Genomic DNA, 21,777 nt, shown 5'->3' with positions numbered 1-21,777 from the left:
AAAATAGACTATGAATAGTTAAATTAACTATTGCATAAACTAGAAATTATAGGACATATGAGAAAGTAAGCAACGAAGGTATTACTACGAGATGAGAGGTTTTGACGGTGAGACTAAAATTTATGGAAGACCTTTGAGATACGCCAGACTGACCTTGGGAGTGTCCACCTAATAACTAGGACCAAATGAGGGTTACAAACCCGTGTAAGGAATTAGAATTATGATTTACAGTTGATGTTCAAGGTTAGGAATTAGGTTGAGTGTTCTCATCACGAACTGATATTAGCTATAAATGCCGAGACGCTATTTAGTCAAATGGATGATTGAATTTCGCGCCAAAATCCGAGACCTATTATCTTATACCTGATTGGTTCGTCCATAAATTATAGTGTCGCGGTTTTGACGTGATTTTACGATTAGATTAACGATCATTCTAAATGAGAATAGAAATTCATCAAAGGTGTTAAACATATTCTTGTGACTATTCTATGCTTTGTATATTAGTCACTCGGATAACCGTTATTGGCATAGTTTCCAAAGAGAATGGAGTAGGGTGAACACCTTATTTCAAATCATCAAGTACATAACGAGAAAGGCAAATAAAAGAATATAATTTGAATAAGAACTTTCGTCTAAATCTGAACGAATAGTTTCACAATATTTGGGCGCCGAGTTAATTTGAGACATTAAAAAGAAGAATATATTTGTAAAATCTCAGCGAATGAATTTTAAGTAAATCCAACGTTTCGCCTGGCAATCTGGTCCAAGCTTTTTCAAGGAAAATATTATCAAACAACAAAATTATCGAATATAAATGGGTACAAGGTTCTTCGGTTTACTGTATACTGAATAAGTCATCCAATCAACGTGAAGGATTTCTTTGAGTAAATACATGTATAAATGTGAATGAGTTATCGTGAATTAAATTTTAAGTGGATTAGAGAAGCAAATGAATAAGCTGGTGAATGTGTTCAATGATACATGCTAATATATGAAAGCTTAAAGATATGTACAAAAATGTAGACGAATTATTGCATACAAAAACAATACACCCTATCTGTCATACAGGTTAATTCAATGGCTTAATTAAATCACACATAAACAGTCTTGTGTGATTATAGGGATACAAGGATGGCGATCACATAATAATATGATGATGAATAATTTGAGCTAACGTCAGTGGAATAAAATTAATTATAAAAATTAGCAGTAGAACATGTGTTAGCAAATAAAATTTTAAAGTAGCGCTTAAGCATCAGAACAGAAATACAGAGGAAACTAGGATCACAGCAAAGAAGTTAATCTTACAACCTATTTATGTACTAATAAATCTGTATTGCCAAAGATCCTGAAATACGAAGGCGCGTCTGTGTTCTGTCCTGCGTTCCGGTGGATCTTACAAACAATCCGAAATTTCGAGTCTTATGTTTATAGTTATGTTCACCAGCAGCAGATTGGGCAATTTAACACTTTTGATTAAGATTTTGTTTAGTTATGCTGGCAGGTGCTCTCGATGGACGACATATTTTCTTAGTACCATAGAAACAGATGAATAAATGCTATCAAACTTACGTAAGCAATTCAAATCCTCTAGATTCATTTCATAATTCAACTGATCCATATCTGGACTCTAGATAATCACTCTTCCATCCGTTCTATGTTTTTGAATTATGTCTTCGAATGAATTTTAAAATGCTTATTCATTTATTTACACATGTATAATTTTGTCTGAGTTTTTATCATGACTTTATTTGAATTCATAAAAACAAACCAACTGTATGAAACAAATAAATGGTTGCATTGTGAATGACTATATAAATCGAAGGTACATGAAGGTTTCAACTCAAAATGAGACAAAGTTAAAACGACATTCATATGAGAGCCGGTAACTAATTCAAATTCATTCACGATACACCTATACAAGATCCTGAAAGGAACAAATATCCTCTGGTTTTATCTACTAAGGGGTATTTTCTGACAAAAATTGAACACTTCGTACTTTGTAAAAAGAGAGTACTTTAAAATTTGTCAATGTAATTTCAACATGACACTAAATTAAAAGTGACTTTTATGCTGATATTTGAATTATTATCCATCAAACTTCAAATTCTAAGAACAATACATCAAATGAGAACTTCCAATAGAAGCAATGAGTATTTATTAATATATATATTTACTATCTGAATATATTTAGTTTAACCTAATTCAATACAAGGCGTTTATTGTGTATCTTTTTTTAAAAAAAAAAAACAACTGATCTGTTAACTAAAGAATTACATATTTTCTTTTATATGTAATAGGTCCTCTTGTAAGTGGTCTTTTAAACAAATTTGGTTCAAGAGAAGTTGTCATTGTTGGTACTTTAATTTCAACAATATCAATTCTAGCTAGTACATTTATTTACAATTTGGATTTATTTATTGTTATATTTGGTATCTGTGGAGGTAAGTTATAATGATCTAATCAATAAATTTTTTTTGGTATTGTTTTTATATAATAATGTTCGTTTTAATGGACATTCTTTTTATGAGATTATGGATATTTATTCAATTAAATTTTCTCGGGATATTATCGTTCGTTATAGATATTTCTACCCTTTCAATCATATTACATATTGAAATAAAATTTTGAAGTCTGTGATCAAATTCAATTCAATTTTGGTTTGATTTAAAATAGGTCAACCTATACAATTTTTTTGTGCGACTTTAATGTCACTCAAAACTATTTTGTATAGTTCATCCTGTTGAAATATTATAATGAACAAGTTTATTAGACACTATTTTGAAAGGAAGGAACCTTGCAAGTAATTATGGAAGACCTTTTAGTCTAAATGAATTATTAGAATAGAAAACTCTTTTTATGAACTCTTGAATAATCGGGTTTCAAAATCGTTGAATAAAACATTCTATTCAGCTAAGCTCCGAATTGTTTTGTCAAGCTGACCTTTCATTCATGGATAAACTTCCTCTTTGGGCCATATCAATGTGCATCTACAAATTGACTTGCTCATGTAGAGCAAGTTATATTGGCCGCACAAAGCGATCACTTTCCAAACGCATCTCAGAACACTATCTGGCATGGTTTTTAAAAGGAGATCGCAAAACGATTACTAGTTCAATACAGGAGCATTTAATTAATTATGGATACATGGCTTCAGAGGAGTCTTCTTTTAAAGTAATCTACACAATAAAAGGAATTGGGTTGAAGGAAAGTCAGGTGAAAATCTTATGCGCTGCTGAGGCACTAGCGATCCACCAACTTAACCTGAACTATGCGTGCAAGAACAATTCGTTCAATCTCTCATCCTTCCTTGGCCCTAATTCCCTTTAGTATTATTGATTTGTTAAATCAATGTTTTGTAATTTAAACTGCAATCAGTTATTATTATTACCTTTAAACAAATTTTCTTGATTATTCAGTTTTTATTATTATGACCTCTGTGTTTTTGTTTTTCTTCTGTCAAGCGGACAATTATCTTTCATAATTTTGACCTGTAAACTATTTTCACCCTTCTATTCTTATCTAACCTCCCGATTATTACGTAACCTATCTTTCTATAGACGTATATTTTCCATATAACTATGAATATGAATGATTCCGTTGAAAAGAAAATTTTCTTCGCTGAATTCTCTTTATTTTCATATCAAATATTTTCTGTTTAGAATGACACCTGAATTGTAACTTGTATTTAATTCAAGCTAATCATATAAATAAGAAAATAATATTCTGTTGAGTTAGTTCCGATTGATAATGTACATACAAGAATTAATGTAATTTACTGACCGAATACTGCTTTATATAATCTCATTCCATCCACATCGTTTGTATGAGGTCTGGTTTTCCAAAGTCTCATTCAGTTATTCAGTCAGATACAACGTAGAACCTGATGTGTATTCATATCGGTTCAAGTTGCTATGCCCCATTAACACACAGCGATAGAATTGTCGGACAAAATCTCAGAATAGTATAGGTAGTAACAGTATGAATGGTAATAGGAAATAAAAACAAACAAAATATTATAAGGAATTTAGAATCTCACAATTTGGGGGAGGACGAAATGTGGATGCACCTGTACCACTGCAAATGGTTTTGAAGTATGCCGTCCAAAGTCTCTAACCATAGGTTATGATAATCACATGGACCCCAACCAGGTAGTTTGTGCCTAGTAACATGGCTAAATTCAGTTGTCAGTGACTTAATGGACTGATGCAATGTTTTGGTTCTGCCGCCTTCAGCTTTCTTCAAGCTCGCTCCTGCACCAGAAAACATCGCCCATCTATGTAGGTGGGGATTAGGCATACGTAACACATATGTCTACCATCTCAGTTGACGAAAATTTACAACCTCGTCTATCGGTTTCCCATCTTTACCTAGTACTCCATCCCGAATCTAGTCATTGCTTACCCCGTGGTCTCAAAATACGCGAACAATGTTTCATAGACACCGATAATCGAATACCAGTAACCTGCGAATACGCTCCACTCTCAATGGTCATATTTCACATCCATAAAGTAAAGTGGAGCAAACTACTGAACAGTAAACTTGCCCTTTGGCTGGAAGACGGATATCTTGCTTACGCCATAAGTGACGCACGTTGGCAAAAGCCACTCGAGCCTTCTTTATCTGTGCCAAGATTTCGTCAGAAACCGGGGAATCAGGACTGATGAGACTTACAAGGAAAGTGAAGTGGTCGATGCGTTCAACTACTTCACCCTCTATCACTAATCCAAGGGAAGATACAACTCGCTCCTGAAGTAACGATTTACATGCTTTCATTGTTGATTGTCAAAAGATTCTGTATGTTGTTAATGTCTTCACCAAACAGAACAATATAATTTGCATATTCTAAGTAAACAAATGAATTTCCTGGTAGAAGATCAATCCCTAAAAATTCGAACGATGAAAGTGTTATCTCTAAAAGCCTTTCAATGACGAATTCTATTTAAGTAAAAAAGGTCCAAGCCTACTATACCTGTTAGTTGAATGACAGGTGCTTTTATCTCAAAGTCTATCGTGTAGTAATATGTTTAATCTTCAAAATAAATATAAATTGTGATATTTAATTTGTGAAAGGATGAATTTTGAGTTCAAATATCCTTGTGTGCTTTTTTTCCATGCCTTGTAGTATGAAGTTAGACCAAGTATAATACAAAAATGAGAATTTGTTACAATAATCAATACATAATTGTTCTTTTTTCTTTCTACAAAGTAACTTATAAACATTACACACATACGCATAGAAATTTTAGTTCATATACTTTAACCACAAACACATGCACATATTAATAAAATTTACTGAGAGTTTACTAAGAGCTTTTCCAACTTGCGTCATTTATGGCGTAGGCGAGATACCCTTCTATCAACCAAGGGACGGTTTGCTTCACAGCAGTTCGTTCCTTCCTAATTTATGGCAGTGAATCATGGCCGGTTAGAGTAGAGGATATTCGTAAGTTACTAGTATTCGATCATAGGTGTCTTCGAAGCACTGTTCGTATATCATGGGACCACCGATTAAGTAACTCAGTTGTTAAGAAACGGGTACTAGGTAAGGATGGCAAATCAACTGATGAAGTAGTGAAACTTCATCAGTTGAGATGGCTGGGACACTTGTTACGTATGCCCAACTACCGACTGTCCAGACGTGCGATGTTTTATGATGCAGAAGTAGGATGGAAGAATGCTAGGGGTGGCCAGACCAAAACATGGCACAAATCCATGAAGTCACTGACAAGTGGACTGAGCCATGTTAGTAGGTATGGAATACCTACTACGATAGCAACCGATGGTTAAGGACTATGAATGACATGGCTCAAAATCGTCTGCAATGGCGCAAGTGCATCCACTCTTTGTGTTCTCTCAAATTCTAATCTTCTGAATTCTTGATGTCCCTTATTTCCTTCCAAAATTTATTCCACTGTATTATACTCCTTGAATAACAACTTCAAACCCTAATCTTTCCGATTACTGCTTATACTCTTACTACCTCTACCACTACGGAATTCAAGTCTAAAATGGATCAGTTTTGTTTGGGAAACTATTTTCTAGAGTATTATTTTCTTTTATTCACGAGTTATAGTTGATATGCATATCCTGTTTGTAGTACATCTGAATATGGAAAATTTTATTCTTTCATAAGTTTCAGAATTGAATAACCCAAAACAATTCAACAGGACAAATTTTGTAATAAAAAAATTACATTATAATGAACTAAATAAAGGCAGTGTTCACCTAATTTATACTTCCAATTATTAAAATTCTAAGTCGTAAATAATACGTGTCCACTTGTAACATTTACAAAGGGTTCACTGGCTTCATAATTGTATGCATCATGACATCAAAAGATAACACGATTATCTACGTTGCTAAACGTCCAACTAAGATACTAGCATGACAGGTTAATCGAGACAAGTATTTCAATTACTTAGACTTATAATGTAGCTCTAAAACCATAAACGATGACCTTGATTACGTACATAACAAGGACATTATTGATACGAAATCGGGTTGTTGCCAAGGTGATTAATTGTGTAAATGTGAGGATGTCCCTATTGTATAATATGATATGTGATATCCAAAGCCAAAACTGAGCAACCAATTCACAGTTATTTGATCGTAACTAGTAGGGAAATGACACGAGTGGATATTGTTGCTTCCATCTTCACAAATTTTTCTGTCACAGAGATAACATGTCTTTTATGTGACAATATTGAGAAAAATAACCTCGACATCTGTATCTCAAAACATTATCGTGAACGAATTCTACAACGTACTATCAGCATACAATCAAGATTTAAATTTGATTTTTATGGTCGAATTGAAGCTACGATGGATTTACTACTTGGCCTCTTCCTGACGTGCGATGTTCAGTGGTATAGGAGCAGGTTGGAAGAAAGCTAGGGGCGACCAGACCAGAACATGGCACAAGTCCATGAAGTCACTGACAAGTGGACTGAGTCATGTTGGTAGGTGTAGACTACCTGGTTGGGGACTGCGAGATGATAGCAACCGATAGTTAGAGACCCTGAATGACATGGCTCAAAATCGTTTCCAAATTTGTTTAACTGAATTATACTCTTTAAATAACATCTCCAAACCCTAATCTTTTCGATTACTGCTTATGCGGGATTTGACTCGACAACTGCATCTCTGTGCTAATATGGTTTGGCAACTCGAACTGATGTACGTACGTACGAAGTTCTACGTTGTTACTGACTGACTAACTCTTCCTGACTTGTAACTTCATGACCGATCAGGAAAACACAGCATTTCAACCAATAATCGATAACTTACAATTATACAGGTGATATATGAATGATGCGTTCATTATTTGTGACAAAAATGTGAACCTCTATGTTACCATGGATACATTCAATATTTTTCATCAGTCAGTTAAATTAACATTAGAAGCATAAGTAAATTAAGTTCACTTTCTTGACATCTTATTGAAAGAAGGTCAGACGGTTCCACATCGAAAATTCACTTTGAATAGTCAGTATATGAATTCGAAGTAGGAAATCTTAGTAAGACGAATTTTAAATTTCGTAGGAAAGAAGTCCTACTTAGCGGAACTTCGTATTGTCTTCTACAGTCGGCCAATCACTCTTGGATGTGTTAAGAATAAAATTATGACCTAGTATAAATCAATGTGCAACTATAGGCTTATTTGGCTTAATGAGCATGTAGTATAAACCTCACATAACGAGTACTTTACAAATTCATATCATAGCAGTGTGTTTATTGAAATGAGAACATAAAAAATCAGGAACAACTCAACTATGGACATGTTAACTCATCAGAATAATCTATAAAAGTAATCTACGCGCTCAAACTAGTAGAATCAAAGGAAGATCAAATCAAACCTTTCTCAATGAAAAGACTTTAGCAACTGTAGACTCTACATCCGAATTCAAAAGTTCCAATCTTTCCTCCCATGGCTCTAATGCTACTTATAGTCTGTTTTTTGACCCTTTAATATTATCTTTCGATTTTTAACAAGTAATCAATTACTATTACCCTGGTACAACGTTTCATAATTATTATGGAGGTGTAATTATCACTACGTATTTCATTAATTCTCTATATCTGTCTTGCTTACAATTATTTATTATATTTTTAATCCATAAATTATTTTTATTTTACTATTTGTCCTTAACCTTTAGATCATTACACAGCTTTCTTTTGATACATGAAATCTTCCAACACTTTATGATCTAATCTCATTTGATTTCTTCATAGACTCATTGTAAATACAGTTTGACAACTTGAGTAAATAAGATTACCGAAAAATGAAAATTATCTTCGCTGAATTACTTTTATTTTTTACTTGATATTAATTTATAAACAGTAAAAGATGTACCAATTATTCAGTCAAAATACAGTTTAAGATTAAGACTATGTAGACGTCTAAAAAACGTAACTTATTAAATGGGGTTTTGTATCCTAAGCTCAGAGAACAAAACCCCATCCAAATCATTCAACTGAACTACAAATCTTCTCCACCATAGCAACATATTAAACAATATACAACCTTTATTATTAACAATGAGTTAATTAATTTCCATACTTCTCTTCCATCGTCAAATCTTAACAATGTGTTAATAAAACGATAAGCTCATTCATAATAGGCTAAGTTAACGTGAATTCCATCTTCAAAAACACAAACATTATTCAGTACGCGGTATAAAATTAATATATTCAATCAATGTGACCATTATATTTCAATAGGTAGGTTATATTGATTAGTGAGTGGACAATAATAATGTTCAAGTATTATTTTGAGCTTTGTAATAAAAGAGATGAATAAAAACAGTACTTTTCTTCTGAAAATAATGTGATGCATTAAAATGTGAATATTCCCGGTTGAATTTTAGGTATCGGATATGGATGCATTTACCTTCCAGCGGCCACAGTAGTCACTTCCTGGTTTGTAAAAAAACGTGCCACTGTAACTGGAATTATAATGGCTGGCAGTGGGATTGGTGGTGTAGTCTACAGTTTAGTAGTTCCATCTCTAATTAAGATGTATACATGGCGTGGTTGTATCCTATTGTTATCTGGTGTTAATTTACATTGTGCTATAGCCGGTGCTCTATTTCGTCCATTACGTCCAACTGATTATAAGCATGAATACAATGAAAGTGAGGACGTGGAAAACATGTATCCCAATACAACAGCGACCTTTATAACAGATCCATTACTGGTTGAAAATGAAACTGAAGTAAGCCTAATAAAATTTTGAATAGTAGTATGGTAGAATAACAGTATAATACTGACCATTCTTAAAATGTTAATCACATATTTAACTGTTGAAAGTAGGCTGGATTATTTGAAATACGTTTGGATTTAAGTCATATTCACAAAGTCTTATCCATATACTTGACTTAAACCATATACGTCAGGTTTTATGTCGTTTCTGAATGACTGATATTACTATTCATAATACTCCAGTTTAGATTTGTTTTTTGTTTGATGTGACGTTACAAAAAGTAGCTTATTGAACTAATCCAATGCAACATATATATCTTTTCTATTATGGATCTTTAATAAACGAGTTGTATATTCTATGACTGATATTTCATTTTAAAAATGTAGCTAATACTTCGATAACCTCCGCTAGATATGCTCTTGACATAAAAATTTCTTGGATTATCTATTGATTTCACTTCTATCTAAATTATTTCTTGGCTCATTGAGTTAATGCAGAAATAAATTTGGCGTGACATGAAGTTTATTGAATGGAGTTTTTTCACCGAATGTTTGTTATTGTCAAAGATCCATAGGTGTATATTAATTATGAATGGATTCATCTATGCTAACCATGGTATACAATATTTATATAATACATCGTTCAATCGAATCCCTACAAAATCCTTTCATTTATTACTAATCCTTTGGTTTTGCACATGAAACGTTTAGTCTTAATAACAAGTTGTTATTGTTGTACAATCTCCGCAAAACCCCTCCTGGTAAATAGCATCATTAATAATGATGAAACTGTAATTTCTAAACCTACCAGTACAGAAAGACGTTTGTGAAATCTCTCACCTACCAATCAAGTCGTTTCCCAATAATCAATTTTTCATTGATTTCTCATTTTATTAGAGGAGGAAGTCACAAATTATTTTATTTCATACTGTCCTTTATGTTAATCCACATGACTTTGTAACGTTTTTTTTAAAAAAATTTGATGATAATCTAATGAAACAGTATCATCCTTATTGACTATCATTCAGTCTAGATATTGTCAGTATATGAAATTTTGTCTTATGAACAATTGACAGTCAATTATATTGTATTAATTTGCATTATTGACCTATAAGTAGTTTATTAAGTACTTTATTGAACAGTATCAAAATTAGAACACATAATTGGAATGTATTCATGATCACTGGTTTTACATACATTTCATTCAAATGATCATCAATTCAATGATTGGTTTCTTGGATTTCCTTTCCAAAATTCATATTTTTATTCTAGGCATTAACGCGACAAAATACTGAATTAAATGCTACAAGTGAAATAGATCATACTGTATCTAATATGAATTCAATAAGAAAACCAAAAACTTCAATTATTAAATTACCACCGGAAAAGGGATTAAATTATCCATGTCGTTTAAAACGAACCAGTACAATTGATGAAGGTAAGTAAACTTAGTCAATATTAAGCGAATGTTTTTTTTAAGATAAAATTTTAAAATGAATTAACCAGTACTTCTGTTAATTAACTACAATTACTGTAAAAGAAACGGCATGCATTATGATAAGAAATCACTCATTTTTTATTGGCTTTTCTTGTTAACTGAACTGATAGAACACTTTTTACTCTATGAACTAGTTATTACTGATTAATACCTTATAACCTATTAGTTTAATGAATTATCAATTGTTATATTAAATATAATAATACATACCTACACGCGGGACTCGAATCCGGAAACTTCGGTCTCGCGCCCAAATGCTTAACCTCTAAACCATTGAATCGCGATCTAACGATGTTAATGTATAACTTCAATTGATCCATGCTCTTGCACAACCCTTCATCCATTGTCTAAGATGGATAACTTTCTCAAACTCTACACGGATTGAACTCCACTAGCCACAGTCGTTTAATGTTTCTAGGTTTTCACTGGTGGTTCAGCTTAGTTTGACTTATGAACTCAACTGTGAAAATACTACAATCTCCACAAAATCCACATACTGATAACTGATAAATTAGCTGAAATAAATAATAAGTACAATCTTTTCTTACTTAAAAAAAGTTCAATTTGAATTCGTCGCATTTTTCAATAGGAAAATAGACGATTTGACACATTATTAATGTATTATCTTATTATGATATTTATTTTTTGTGCAACATGACTTAATTTTACTTACCTACTTACTTACGCCTGTTACTCCCAATGGAGCATAGGCCGCCGGCCAGCATTCTCCAACCCACTCTGTCCTGGGCCTTCTTTTCTAGTTCCATCCAATTCTTGTTCATCTTTCTCATGTCTATCTCCATTTCCCAGCCTAATGTGTTCTTTAGTCTTCTTCTTTTCCTTTGGTCTTGGGGATTCCATGTGAGAGCTTGCCTTGTGACGAAGTTGGGTGCTTTCCTCAATGTGTGTCCTATCCACTTCCAGCGCTTCTTCCTGATTTCTTCCTCCGCCGGGATCTGGTTTGTTCTCTCCATAGTAAGTTGCTGCTAATAGAGACCGGCCAACGGATCTGAAGTATTTTGCGTAGACAGCTATTAATAAACACTTGTATCTTCTGGATGATGGCTTTCGTAGTTTTCCAGGTTTCCACCTCATACGGTGAAACTGTCTTGACATTTGTATTGAAAATTCCGACCTTGGTGTTGGTTGACAGTTGTTTTGAGTTCCAGATGTCATTCAGTTGTAAATGTGCTGCTCTTGCTTTACCGATTCGTGCTTTCACATCTGCATCAGATCCACCATGTTGATCAAAGATGCTGCTCAGATATGTAAAGGTTTTTACATCTTCCAAATCTTCTCCGTCAAGTGTGATTGGGTTGGTGCATGCTGTGTTGTATCGGAGAACCTTGCTTTTCCCTTTGTGTATATTGAAACCTACTGCTGCTGAGACTGCTGCTACACTGGTCATCTTCTTCTGCATTTGTTGATGCGTGCGCGATAGAAGAGCCAGATCATCTGCGAAGTCTAACAAATGAATTTAATATCTAAACAAAACGAAGTTAACTACTGTTTAGCTGATTTCTTTTAGGTCTATGACATTTTTTCTTTAAAAAATGCTCCTTTATTTTTACTTCCCGTTTTTTTTCTGAATTTCCCCTTTATTTCGGTGATGAAAAGCTTTTTTTTTTAAATAAAATAATGACTTCTTCTAGGTGATTTTATGCCCGCTACATGTTAACTTTGATAGCATGATGTTAAAAAAACCGATGACAAAAGGGAATATGGTAACTATGGATTTTTATGCAATAATAAAATTCATTTTGTTTACCACGATAAGTAATTAAAGTTATTTAGAGTGTAGAAAAGATTTACAGTGTAATAATAATAAGAAAGTTTTGTTCATCGAAAAGAATCCAAATCAATAATGTTTAACAGTAGTTGTTTTGTATGTTATTTAAAAATTGTGTTTTTTAAAATTAGATTTGTATGTATATTTATTGTATTTTTATAAGTTCAATACTCCAAGGTGACATAGGTTATAATCGTTCACAATAGTGCCGATACTTTAAATCAATTATCTTTCTGTCGGTCTTGAATTCCAGCATTCCTTCATGCATACCTTTTCACTCTTTTTTTTTAAAAGGATTGTCACTATATTTTTTGGTCTCTTTTGTTGTTAATATGGTTCAGCGATAACGGTTAAGGCACATCTATGCCAGGTTCCATGTTGATGATATATGTGTGTTCATCAATCAAAACAGCAGAATATGTGGCTAGTTATATCAGACTCTGACTTTGACGAATGCAATCGTATATTATTTGTGAGACTGAAAAACTCATAGTTTATAAGTTTGATTACCTTAACAACTAATTCATTTTGTATTGTTTGTTTGAATCTTTCCATTGGTGTTCAGTACTGCAATTGATCAGTCTCTTATTGCATATATGCCTCCCGTGAGGATTGCCTTGATATCGCCTTAAGTCACAAATACCGTAAGCAATGATGGATAGTGGCTAGCAGTGGAATCCAGGACTCGCATTTAGTCCTATTTTGGACTCGTCAGATGGATGTAGCTACACCACATTGCACAAGTTATTTTGAAATCACAAAAAGTTATTAAAACATGATACATTCAAATTGATTATTTCTTGTAACAATCTACCATTTTATATTATGGCCAAAAGAAAACATTACGAAATTTCATGTACAACTTCTCTGAATAATTAAAATATCAAATAAACCATATAAACAGGAATATCAACAGTTGAGATCATGTGTCAGTTGAAGCTAGACCACCATGGTAAACCTGGGAACACTGAACGGCCGTTTTGCCCTATTGTGGGACTCAGTAGTGCGCATCCACTACACCGCCTCGCGGGATTCGAACCCAGGGCCTACCAGCCTCGCGCCAGGCGCTTAACCAACTAGACCACTGAGCTGTCATACAACGGTGTTAATGTCTAACTTCAACTAATCCACGAAATCGAGCTACACATCCACCATTGTCATCAGTGAGTTAATATCACAACTGACCAGGTTGAACTCCACTGGTCGTCCAGTGCTTCCAGGTTTTCCATGGTGGCCTAGCTTCAATTGACTCATGATCTCAACTGTTGAAATTACTACAATCTCCACAAAACCCCTTCAGATAAGAATATATTAGTGGTATGAATATATTAAGTTTACTTATAGTTCAGAGAACAAAATTTCATCAAAATCTTCCACCTGAGCAACAAAACCTCTCCACCATTACTTAATCTCAGTTATTTGTAAAAAAAACAAACAGTATTTTGTTTAAAAAGAACTATGTAATTTTGTTGAGTGAATGAAAATTATGAACTGGTCTTTTTTTAAAAATAAAATAAATGAAGTTTTATTTCTCTTTAGACAGAATTTGTTTTCATTTTCACTATTGAAATGTGTACACACAATAACTTGTAATTGATAAATCTAATTTTTGAAAAAAGAATAATATAGACTAAAGAGTCCCATATTAGAATGAAACGGTCGTCCAGTGCTTCCGGGTTTTCCATGGTGGTCCAGTTTTAATTGATTCATGAATTCAACTATTAAATAACTAAAATCTACACAAAACATCTGATAATAATATAAACTAGCTTTATACTAATGAACTAACAATTTGGCTCATTTGTATGGTCACATTTTACAATTTCATTATGATTTCTTATTATCAAACACCATTGAATTCCAACTGTGTGGTTGTATTTAGTTGTTTTTAAAAAAAAGTTAATTAGAATAAACGAGTTTATTGATTAAACAATCTAGTATGTTGTAAAAATAAGTTACATCAATACTGACTTCAATCGTTTTGGATGATATTCATCTACCTGAGGTTCATAAGTAAAATCCAGATTGTTGTATACTACGAAATTATTTGTAAACAGTATTCGTTTCTTGATTGAGTATTAAGTATTCAGTACAATGGGAAATGGTCGCACAATTTCGTGGATTAGTTAAGGTTAGACATAAACACCGTTGGATGCCGGCTTAGTGGTCTAGAGATTAAGCGTTTGCGCGCGGGACTGGAGGCCCTGAGTTCGAATCCCTCGGAAGGGATCGCGGATGCACACTGCTGAGGAGTCCCACAATAGGACAACACCGCCGTTCAGTGCCTCCAGGTTTTCAATGGTGGTCTAACATCAGTCGGTGTATGATCTCAATCAAAAGCTTAATAATCTCCACAACCCTATACTGATAATATTCATTCCATTGTAAAAAAGGACAATATTATGCGGCAAGAGAATTATTCTTCATCTGATTATCTGCTTTTAAATGAGATTAATCCGATGGAATCTTTTGGAGTTTTGTACTGGCACCTATATAGGTTTCGCAAGAATCACTGTAAATCAGAAAAAATATATATCTTTATGCTAAAGTATTTACCTTACTTTTTAATTCTTTTACATATAGGTGCGGTGATTACCTATGGAAATCAAATTGTTCCCGGAAATATCCAGAATAATCCTTCTGAAGGTGTGCCTGTAATGAGTCTTGAAGCAGTGAATCGTATTGTAGGGGATGTTCTCAATCGTCAAACAATCACATCTTGTACAAGTTTAGCACCTCCAGAATTCACCGCCAAACCAAAGTTATCCGTAATTCAGTCACCAAGATCCATTCATTCAAGTTACATACAAACAGAACCCAATGATCCTGCTGTAGCACACAAAAGGGTAATCCATATTATAGTTGCATTGAACAAACGCTCTACTATATTTACTATAATTTAGTATGAAACTTATTGCTACTTGTAAAGTATATAATTAAATTTAACAAGATAAAAGATCAAATATGACAGTCCTCGTTATCAAACTAGAAATATAACAGGTAAAGTTTAATTATAGTTAATTCTGAAAAGATTTCGGAATAATCCTGATTACCATGTCCATCTAATTGAGCGATTTTCCACATCAGGACTCCTAACACCTACCAAAACTCATAGAAGATGTTCAAAAACAAATGCGCAACAAGGACGAGAAGAATGATACTCTATACTTGACGGTTGGCCAAATACTAACTAGCCCCGAACGACGAGGAAGAACTCTAGACCAATGATCATCAGTCCAAGATAGTTTTCATGTTTTAAACACATAATCTATTTACAGGCAGACCAGATCGCATCACAGCATAAAATAAGAAATGACAATTATATGTGATCAAGCCAAAAAGTGGCTGAGAGTATGAAAGACTGAATAATAAATTAGTCCAATAAGTTACCATTCCCTTAGTCTGAGTCCGAATATGACAAACTCATCTTATTAGGTTCGTGTTACAAAGATTCACTTTCCTGTGTATTACATTAGACACGAAGAAAGAGAGAATTTCGGCGAGATTATAATTTATGGACGAACCAATCAGGTATAAGATAATAGGTCTCGGATTTTGGCGCGAAATTCATTCATCCATTTGGGTAAATGCACTTTGGGAATTATAGCTGATGTCAGTTCCTGATGAAAACGCTAAACCTAATTCTTAACCCTAACCATCAACTGCAAATCATAATCCTATTTCCTCACACTTGTTTATGACCCTCATTTTGGTTCTGGTTATTAGGTGGACGATCTCAAAGTCAGTCTGACGTCGCTCAAAGGTCATCCATAAATTATAGCCTCACCAGAATTTCTTCCAATGTCTACTAATTTAAGAGTTAAGAATTCTCTGAATAAACTGCGAATATGCATAGCCATTTTTAAAATGGTAATTTATAATACCTTTGATAGTGGTACTGATTTATTTTTACATAACCATGTGTACAACAGTAGGTTTTTCCATCTCTTCTATCATATTCATAATTTCGAGATTTTAAAAGTCAGCTCCTCACCATCGACGACTTCACTAAAATCAATTCATCTGTTTTCACTTTTTAAGATTTATATTTTTATATTATGTAAACTAATAATTTCATAATTACTAACCTTTGTCTAGTTACTATGACATACTTAAATAAACCTCCTAGTTCTGTAGTAATTCCATTTTCAATCGTGTAACAAGTAAAAGAATATCTTCGAATTTTTCCATTTGCCTTGTTACTTTAATCTATAAAAGCTTGCTGTGATTGGTCTATATAATGTAAAATAGTTTTTCATTTTCAAATAAATCCTATACATCTGTGACTATATACTTACATGAAAAGTAAAATAATCGACCACGACAATCATTACTAGACCACTTTCTCTTCATCCTTGTTTTTGTATGTCTCATTAGGGGTGTTTTACACTAATTTACAAAAGTAAATTTAAAATAAAATCATTTTCAACCTGTCTATTGACTACTTGATAAATACATACACAATCAACACAAGTGTAGTTTATAGTTTGCATGAAGGAAGGTAAGCGAAACTACATCAGTATTCATTAATAAGCAAGTTTAGAAATTAGACATAATAATTAGATGTTCTCATCTAACGGAATTAATTGAAATGGAAACAAGACAAACCACTTGAATGATAAAGCAAATTAATGATTATTGCATGTTAATTTATGTGATACATTTAAGGCAATAATGTAATTTGTCGTTGTAAATAACCTTCAAACATTTAAAATAGATAAATCACTATATATAACACAGTTTTTTTTGGTTAGCGTCTTTTTAGCAAATTAGTTTTCTATGGGATGGGGTCACTAACCCCATGCTCAACCCTCCTCCTTTATCCGGGCTTTGGACCGGCAGTAGTCCCAGGAGGGCTCCAGGAGGAGTTATGCACAAGACAATGGAATTAATCAAATAGATTGAATTATTTCAAGATACAATATCTTACTTAGATGTATAGTTGACTGTCTCCGTTTTCTTTACTGTTTGATTAAATATATACTCCAATGCATTGACTAAATTATTAACATTTATCATGCTTAATCAATTACTTTCAAATACATTTTTGATAACTGTTATAAGTCTTATTGGATGATTGAAACTGGCCTATATAGGTATTTCTTAACTACTGTCATTATTTAATCAGTTTTATTTTTGTTAGGTATATAAAATAGAAGACAACTAAGAAAACAATAGCAAGAAGGTGTTATAGGCGACATTTGTTGTCAGTTAATATAATTTGACTTCTAAGATAGTTTTTACTATTCTAAGTATAATAATGAAGTAAACTTCAAACCCTATACTCCGTTACGTTTGAGCAAGATATATCTAAGGGGATTCAAAGTTTTCTTTCTGAAAATGAGTTATTCATTGATACATCTATTCCAAAATTAACATTTACTTCTTATCATTCTTATTCAATAATGTACTTGAAAAATATGTTTCCAAAAAATGAGATTTTATTAGACTATTTATAAGTTTTATAAAATTTTACCAAGAGAGACACAGTTGTTCAATGTCTCATACTTTTCATTTATTCTGTAATGGAATTTGTTATATCTGAGACATTAATCGATATCGCTTGATAGATATGATGATTGAAATCCTACTTATAATTTCTTAATTCTCTCTATTTCTATTTTATCATGATTCAAAGTTTATACCATAATATATCTAAAATGACTAACTACATAGCAACTAAATTATTAAATTACAATATGTACATAGCCTAGTCATAAAGGATGCAAAAATGTAATAACAAGAAAAGAATTAGTTATTGATAAATTTGGAACAACACGAATAGTGTGGGTCAAATAAAAGTTTAGAAATTGTCTCTCCTAGTTGTACAACAAACATATAAATAATAATGCTTCATGCAATTACCCTAAAAGTTATACTTTCACACTATTCGTCCCATTATATCAGTATTCAATTCATGATAGTTATTTTCTTTTTTTTTTGGAGAATATTGAAAGGAAAGAGTATGTATAATATTACGTGAGATCAACGAACAATAAACAAAAGTATTTAATTAAAGGAAAAGAGTTAAGCCACATATCCTAAGAGTTGGTTATATCTTGTCAATAGAAAATCCAATTCAAGTTAGATGAAAATTATGTCATAGTTGAACTTGAGCCAAAATATTCCATATTTTGTTTTATCTGAATACATTTATTCAAAATGTATTATTTAGTCATATTTAAACTCACAAATCAAATTTATTATAGAAACCTAATTTCAACGATAGATTATGTAAAATAAATGAATAAACACTCTAGTTATCCAACTAAGAAGAAATCAGCGATAGTCACATTGATAAATAGTGTATCAGCTGAAAAAATTTTGTTCAAACGTTTTTGAAAGGTTTCTTATATTATCCAGGACAGAACTCCAAAAGAAAATATTTCTACACAAATATGAGAAGATTATGAATACATTGGTCTTGAGTGCTGTTAGAGGTATGAGGGCGGTTATCACTTCCCAGTTGCGCACACTGTGGAAAGGTTGTTCTGGAGGTACCTGAAAAGGAAATTGGATTACAGGTGGTCTTAGTGACCTGAGAGCGTGACCGCAGTGCCCAAGGGACAACTGCTTGAGGTCGGTCACACACGAAATTTGTGTCAGTAATTTTTGTGTTAGCTCCACACTTTTTGAGACTTTACCGCCAGAGACGGATATCCGTGGGTGACATGGCTCAAAATCTATCACAACGATGTAGGTGTATACACTGTTTGTCTTCCCTTAAACCGTGAGGTTTGAATTACTTCATACCTTTCTTTCTATGAACTAATTCTTCCTTCCTGTATTATATCATTATACTCAATCTTTCTTTTATATGCCTCTCATTGAAGTAACTGCTTCTGTGGATATGGTGTTCACCTTGCTGTGTTAATGAGGCATGGCAACTTGGACCGATGAATATATATGCCTGGCCCTACATTGTAGCTGACTGACTGACACAAATATAAGTATTAATAACTTCATTATTTATTTGCACAACTAGATAAGCATCACACTCACTGGTCTGTAGGTTGTTTATTTGATGGTGACTCATACAGTAATCAAATAGCTGTCAGATTTTCAGTTATGTTTTAGCACAATTTCCCACCAATCCGTTCATTTTCTCTTTACTAATTTCCTTTTTTTTAGTCAGACAACTTTGGAAGTAATGCTTTTTTTGCTTCAGTTGTTTCATTAAAAATGCCCTCATCAGAATTAAATCAATTGAATGATCCATCAATTTGTCAAGCTATCGTAAATGAATTACAAAGAGAAATGTCAAGACCAGCTTATAAGAAAGATTTATTCCTTAGTGGAAGCCTGATACATCTTAATGAAGTAAGTTACTTATAATGAATTGTGTTATTGTTTCCCCACTACCGCTAAGACAATTCACATTATGGAGATTGAGCAATAAAGTCTCACTCCTTATTCATTAACAGTATAAAGTTTTATGCAAATGTACGCTAGAACAATCAAATGAAAATAGCTTGTTACAAGAGAAAAAATAATTAAATCGAATTTGACTCATCGTAGTTATCCGTAATATTTATCGACACCTTTGTTTACGTTACGCTCACTGCATGATCTATTGACTACCAATAGCGAATTATTCCAATAAATGGTTAACTTCATTCGGTTGACAATACGTCAATCCTTACTAGCTGGCTATGTCAAATAGCTTATCTACCAACTTACATTGTTTATCAAAGGAATAATAAAAATGTTTTGATTTTATTCATGAAATGTGGTAAATAGATTATTATTGGAAGTAACGCTATAAAATAACATTTTACCTACTACTGATGATCATTATAGTCAAGTTAAATTGTAAATCACCTTTATTTATTGATTTAAAAGGAATAGTGTTTCTATAGCTTATCTCTCTATAAAAACAAATGAAGAAATGATCCTAAATGAATTATTTATTCCTATCATATTAGAGTCTATTCAGTCAGTTAGCTATCTGAAAATTACGTAGAATTCAAAACCATTAGCTGTTGAGTCAATCATACCGACAAAGTGACTGACACTCATTGATAACATCAAGTTATAACTCATTTACATTGAAATTAAAGAAAGTGATTCACTACATTATAAGTTAACAGTTTAAGGTCTACATACCATAAGAACTGACGTTTTAGATTTTAACTCTATGTAGGCATTTGAGTAAATGATACGGGACAGTATTAAACTAAGCATTCAACAACTGTTTGATGAGATCAATTTGTAAATATTTTTCGGATTATGTTAGTATAAAATTTAAAAAAAGATTACTAAACTACTTTTTGGATTGAAAAGTAGATACATACATACTAAATTTTTATATGTGAACTAAAGTAAAAAAGACTACCAGAAAATTAAAACATACCTAAGTAGTTTATGACAATATTTGAAAAAATCTATTCAAACCAATGTTTCCCTATGATCATTTGGAATCTACTAAGTATTTAAAATCTTATTATCTTCAAATCGAAACAGTATAGTAATATGTTTTACTCATTTTTAAAACTTTTCTTTTTCAGTTCCTATCTACGACTGATGTAGCTTCATATATTCGATCAGTAACAATGCCCGCTGAAGAAATGCATATACGTCGACCAATATGGTCTATGATTAAAAATGTTTTGGATATAGAATTATTGAAAAGTCCAACATTTATACTACTTTCAATTTCTAGTGTACTCAGTATGATTGGTGAGTTTAAAAGTTACACAATGGAAACAATTTTTTTTTGAAAAAAAAATGATTCTCTTTACAAATCCAACACAGATTGATTGAATGTTTTAAAGCATTTTGAGTATTAAACATAAAAGTGCTAAATTTATTCACCTTGTAGTGGTAGTTCTGCTTATTTGGATTTTACAGACATATAGATCGTGAATAAAGATAGAAGCATAAATGTATTCGTTTTAATAGGATACTATTTTAAATCAAGTTATTTTACTATCATGTGAATGTAGGTTATTGATAGGGCAGGGGAATTCATATCTTCATTGTGCAAGTTAAATATGTTTTGATAAAATCAAGAATATTCCTGAATTAATTATATGAGTTCAGTATTTTGTAATTCCCGTAATTTACATCACTACCTGATGCATTTACAACTATTTTCTACTGTTATGAGACATCTTAACGGTGAGAATTCATAACGTACATTAATAGACGCTTAGCCTACATACCGTTGACTTAACTTAACTTTTCATAATACTTACTATAATACATGATCATCATTTATTATAATCGATGATACTTGTCTCTCTCTTGACAAGTTGAATTTCCCTATTAATCTAGTAAAGTAACA

The 21,777-nt window shown here is 32.4% G+C and overlaps 1 protein-coding gene across 1 annotated transcript in view; it reads left to right on the top strand.

Moving 5' to 3' along the window:
• Nucleotides 1–21,777, top strand: part of MS3_00008666 (uncharacterized protein) — a 40,154-nt gene that overhangs the window by 5,613 nt on the left and 12,764 nt on the right. Inside the window, exons 3-8 of the mRNA XM_051217002.1 lie at nucleotides 2,301–2,444; nucleotides 8,871–9,217; nucleotides 10,477–10,642; nucleotides 15,075–15,337; nucleotides 19,623–19,811; nucleotides 20,999–21,170. Of these exons, the coding sequence (XP_051073866.1) occupies nucleotides 2,301–2,444; nucleotides 8,871–9,217; nucleotides 10,477–10,642; nucleotides 15,075–15,337; nucleotides 19,623–19,811; nucleotides 20,999–21,170 (1,281 nt within the window). The remainder of the gene's footprint in view (nucleotides 1–2,300; nucleotides 2,445–8,870; nucleotides 9,218–10,476; nucleotides 10,643–15,074; nucleotides 15,338–19,622; nucleotides 19,812–20,998; nucleotides 21,171–21,777) is intronic.

The sequence above is a fragment of the Schistosoma haematobium genome, chromosome 1, assembly GCF_000699445.3.
Source record: "Schistosoma haematobium chromosome 1, whole genome shotgun sequence".
Taxonomy (NCBI): domain Eukaryota; kingdom Metazoa; phylum Platyhelminthes; class Trematoda; order Strigeidida; family Schistosomatidae; genus Schistosoma; species Schistosoma haematobium.
The sequence above is the reverse complement of the archived record's forward strand: the minus strand, read 5'-3'. Positions and strand labels throughout refer to the sequence as shown.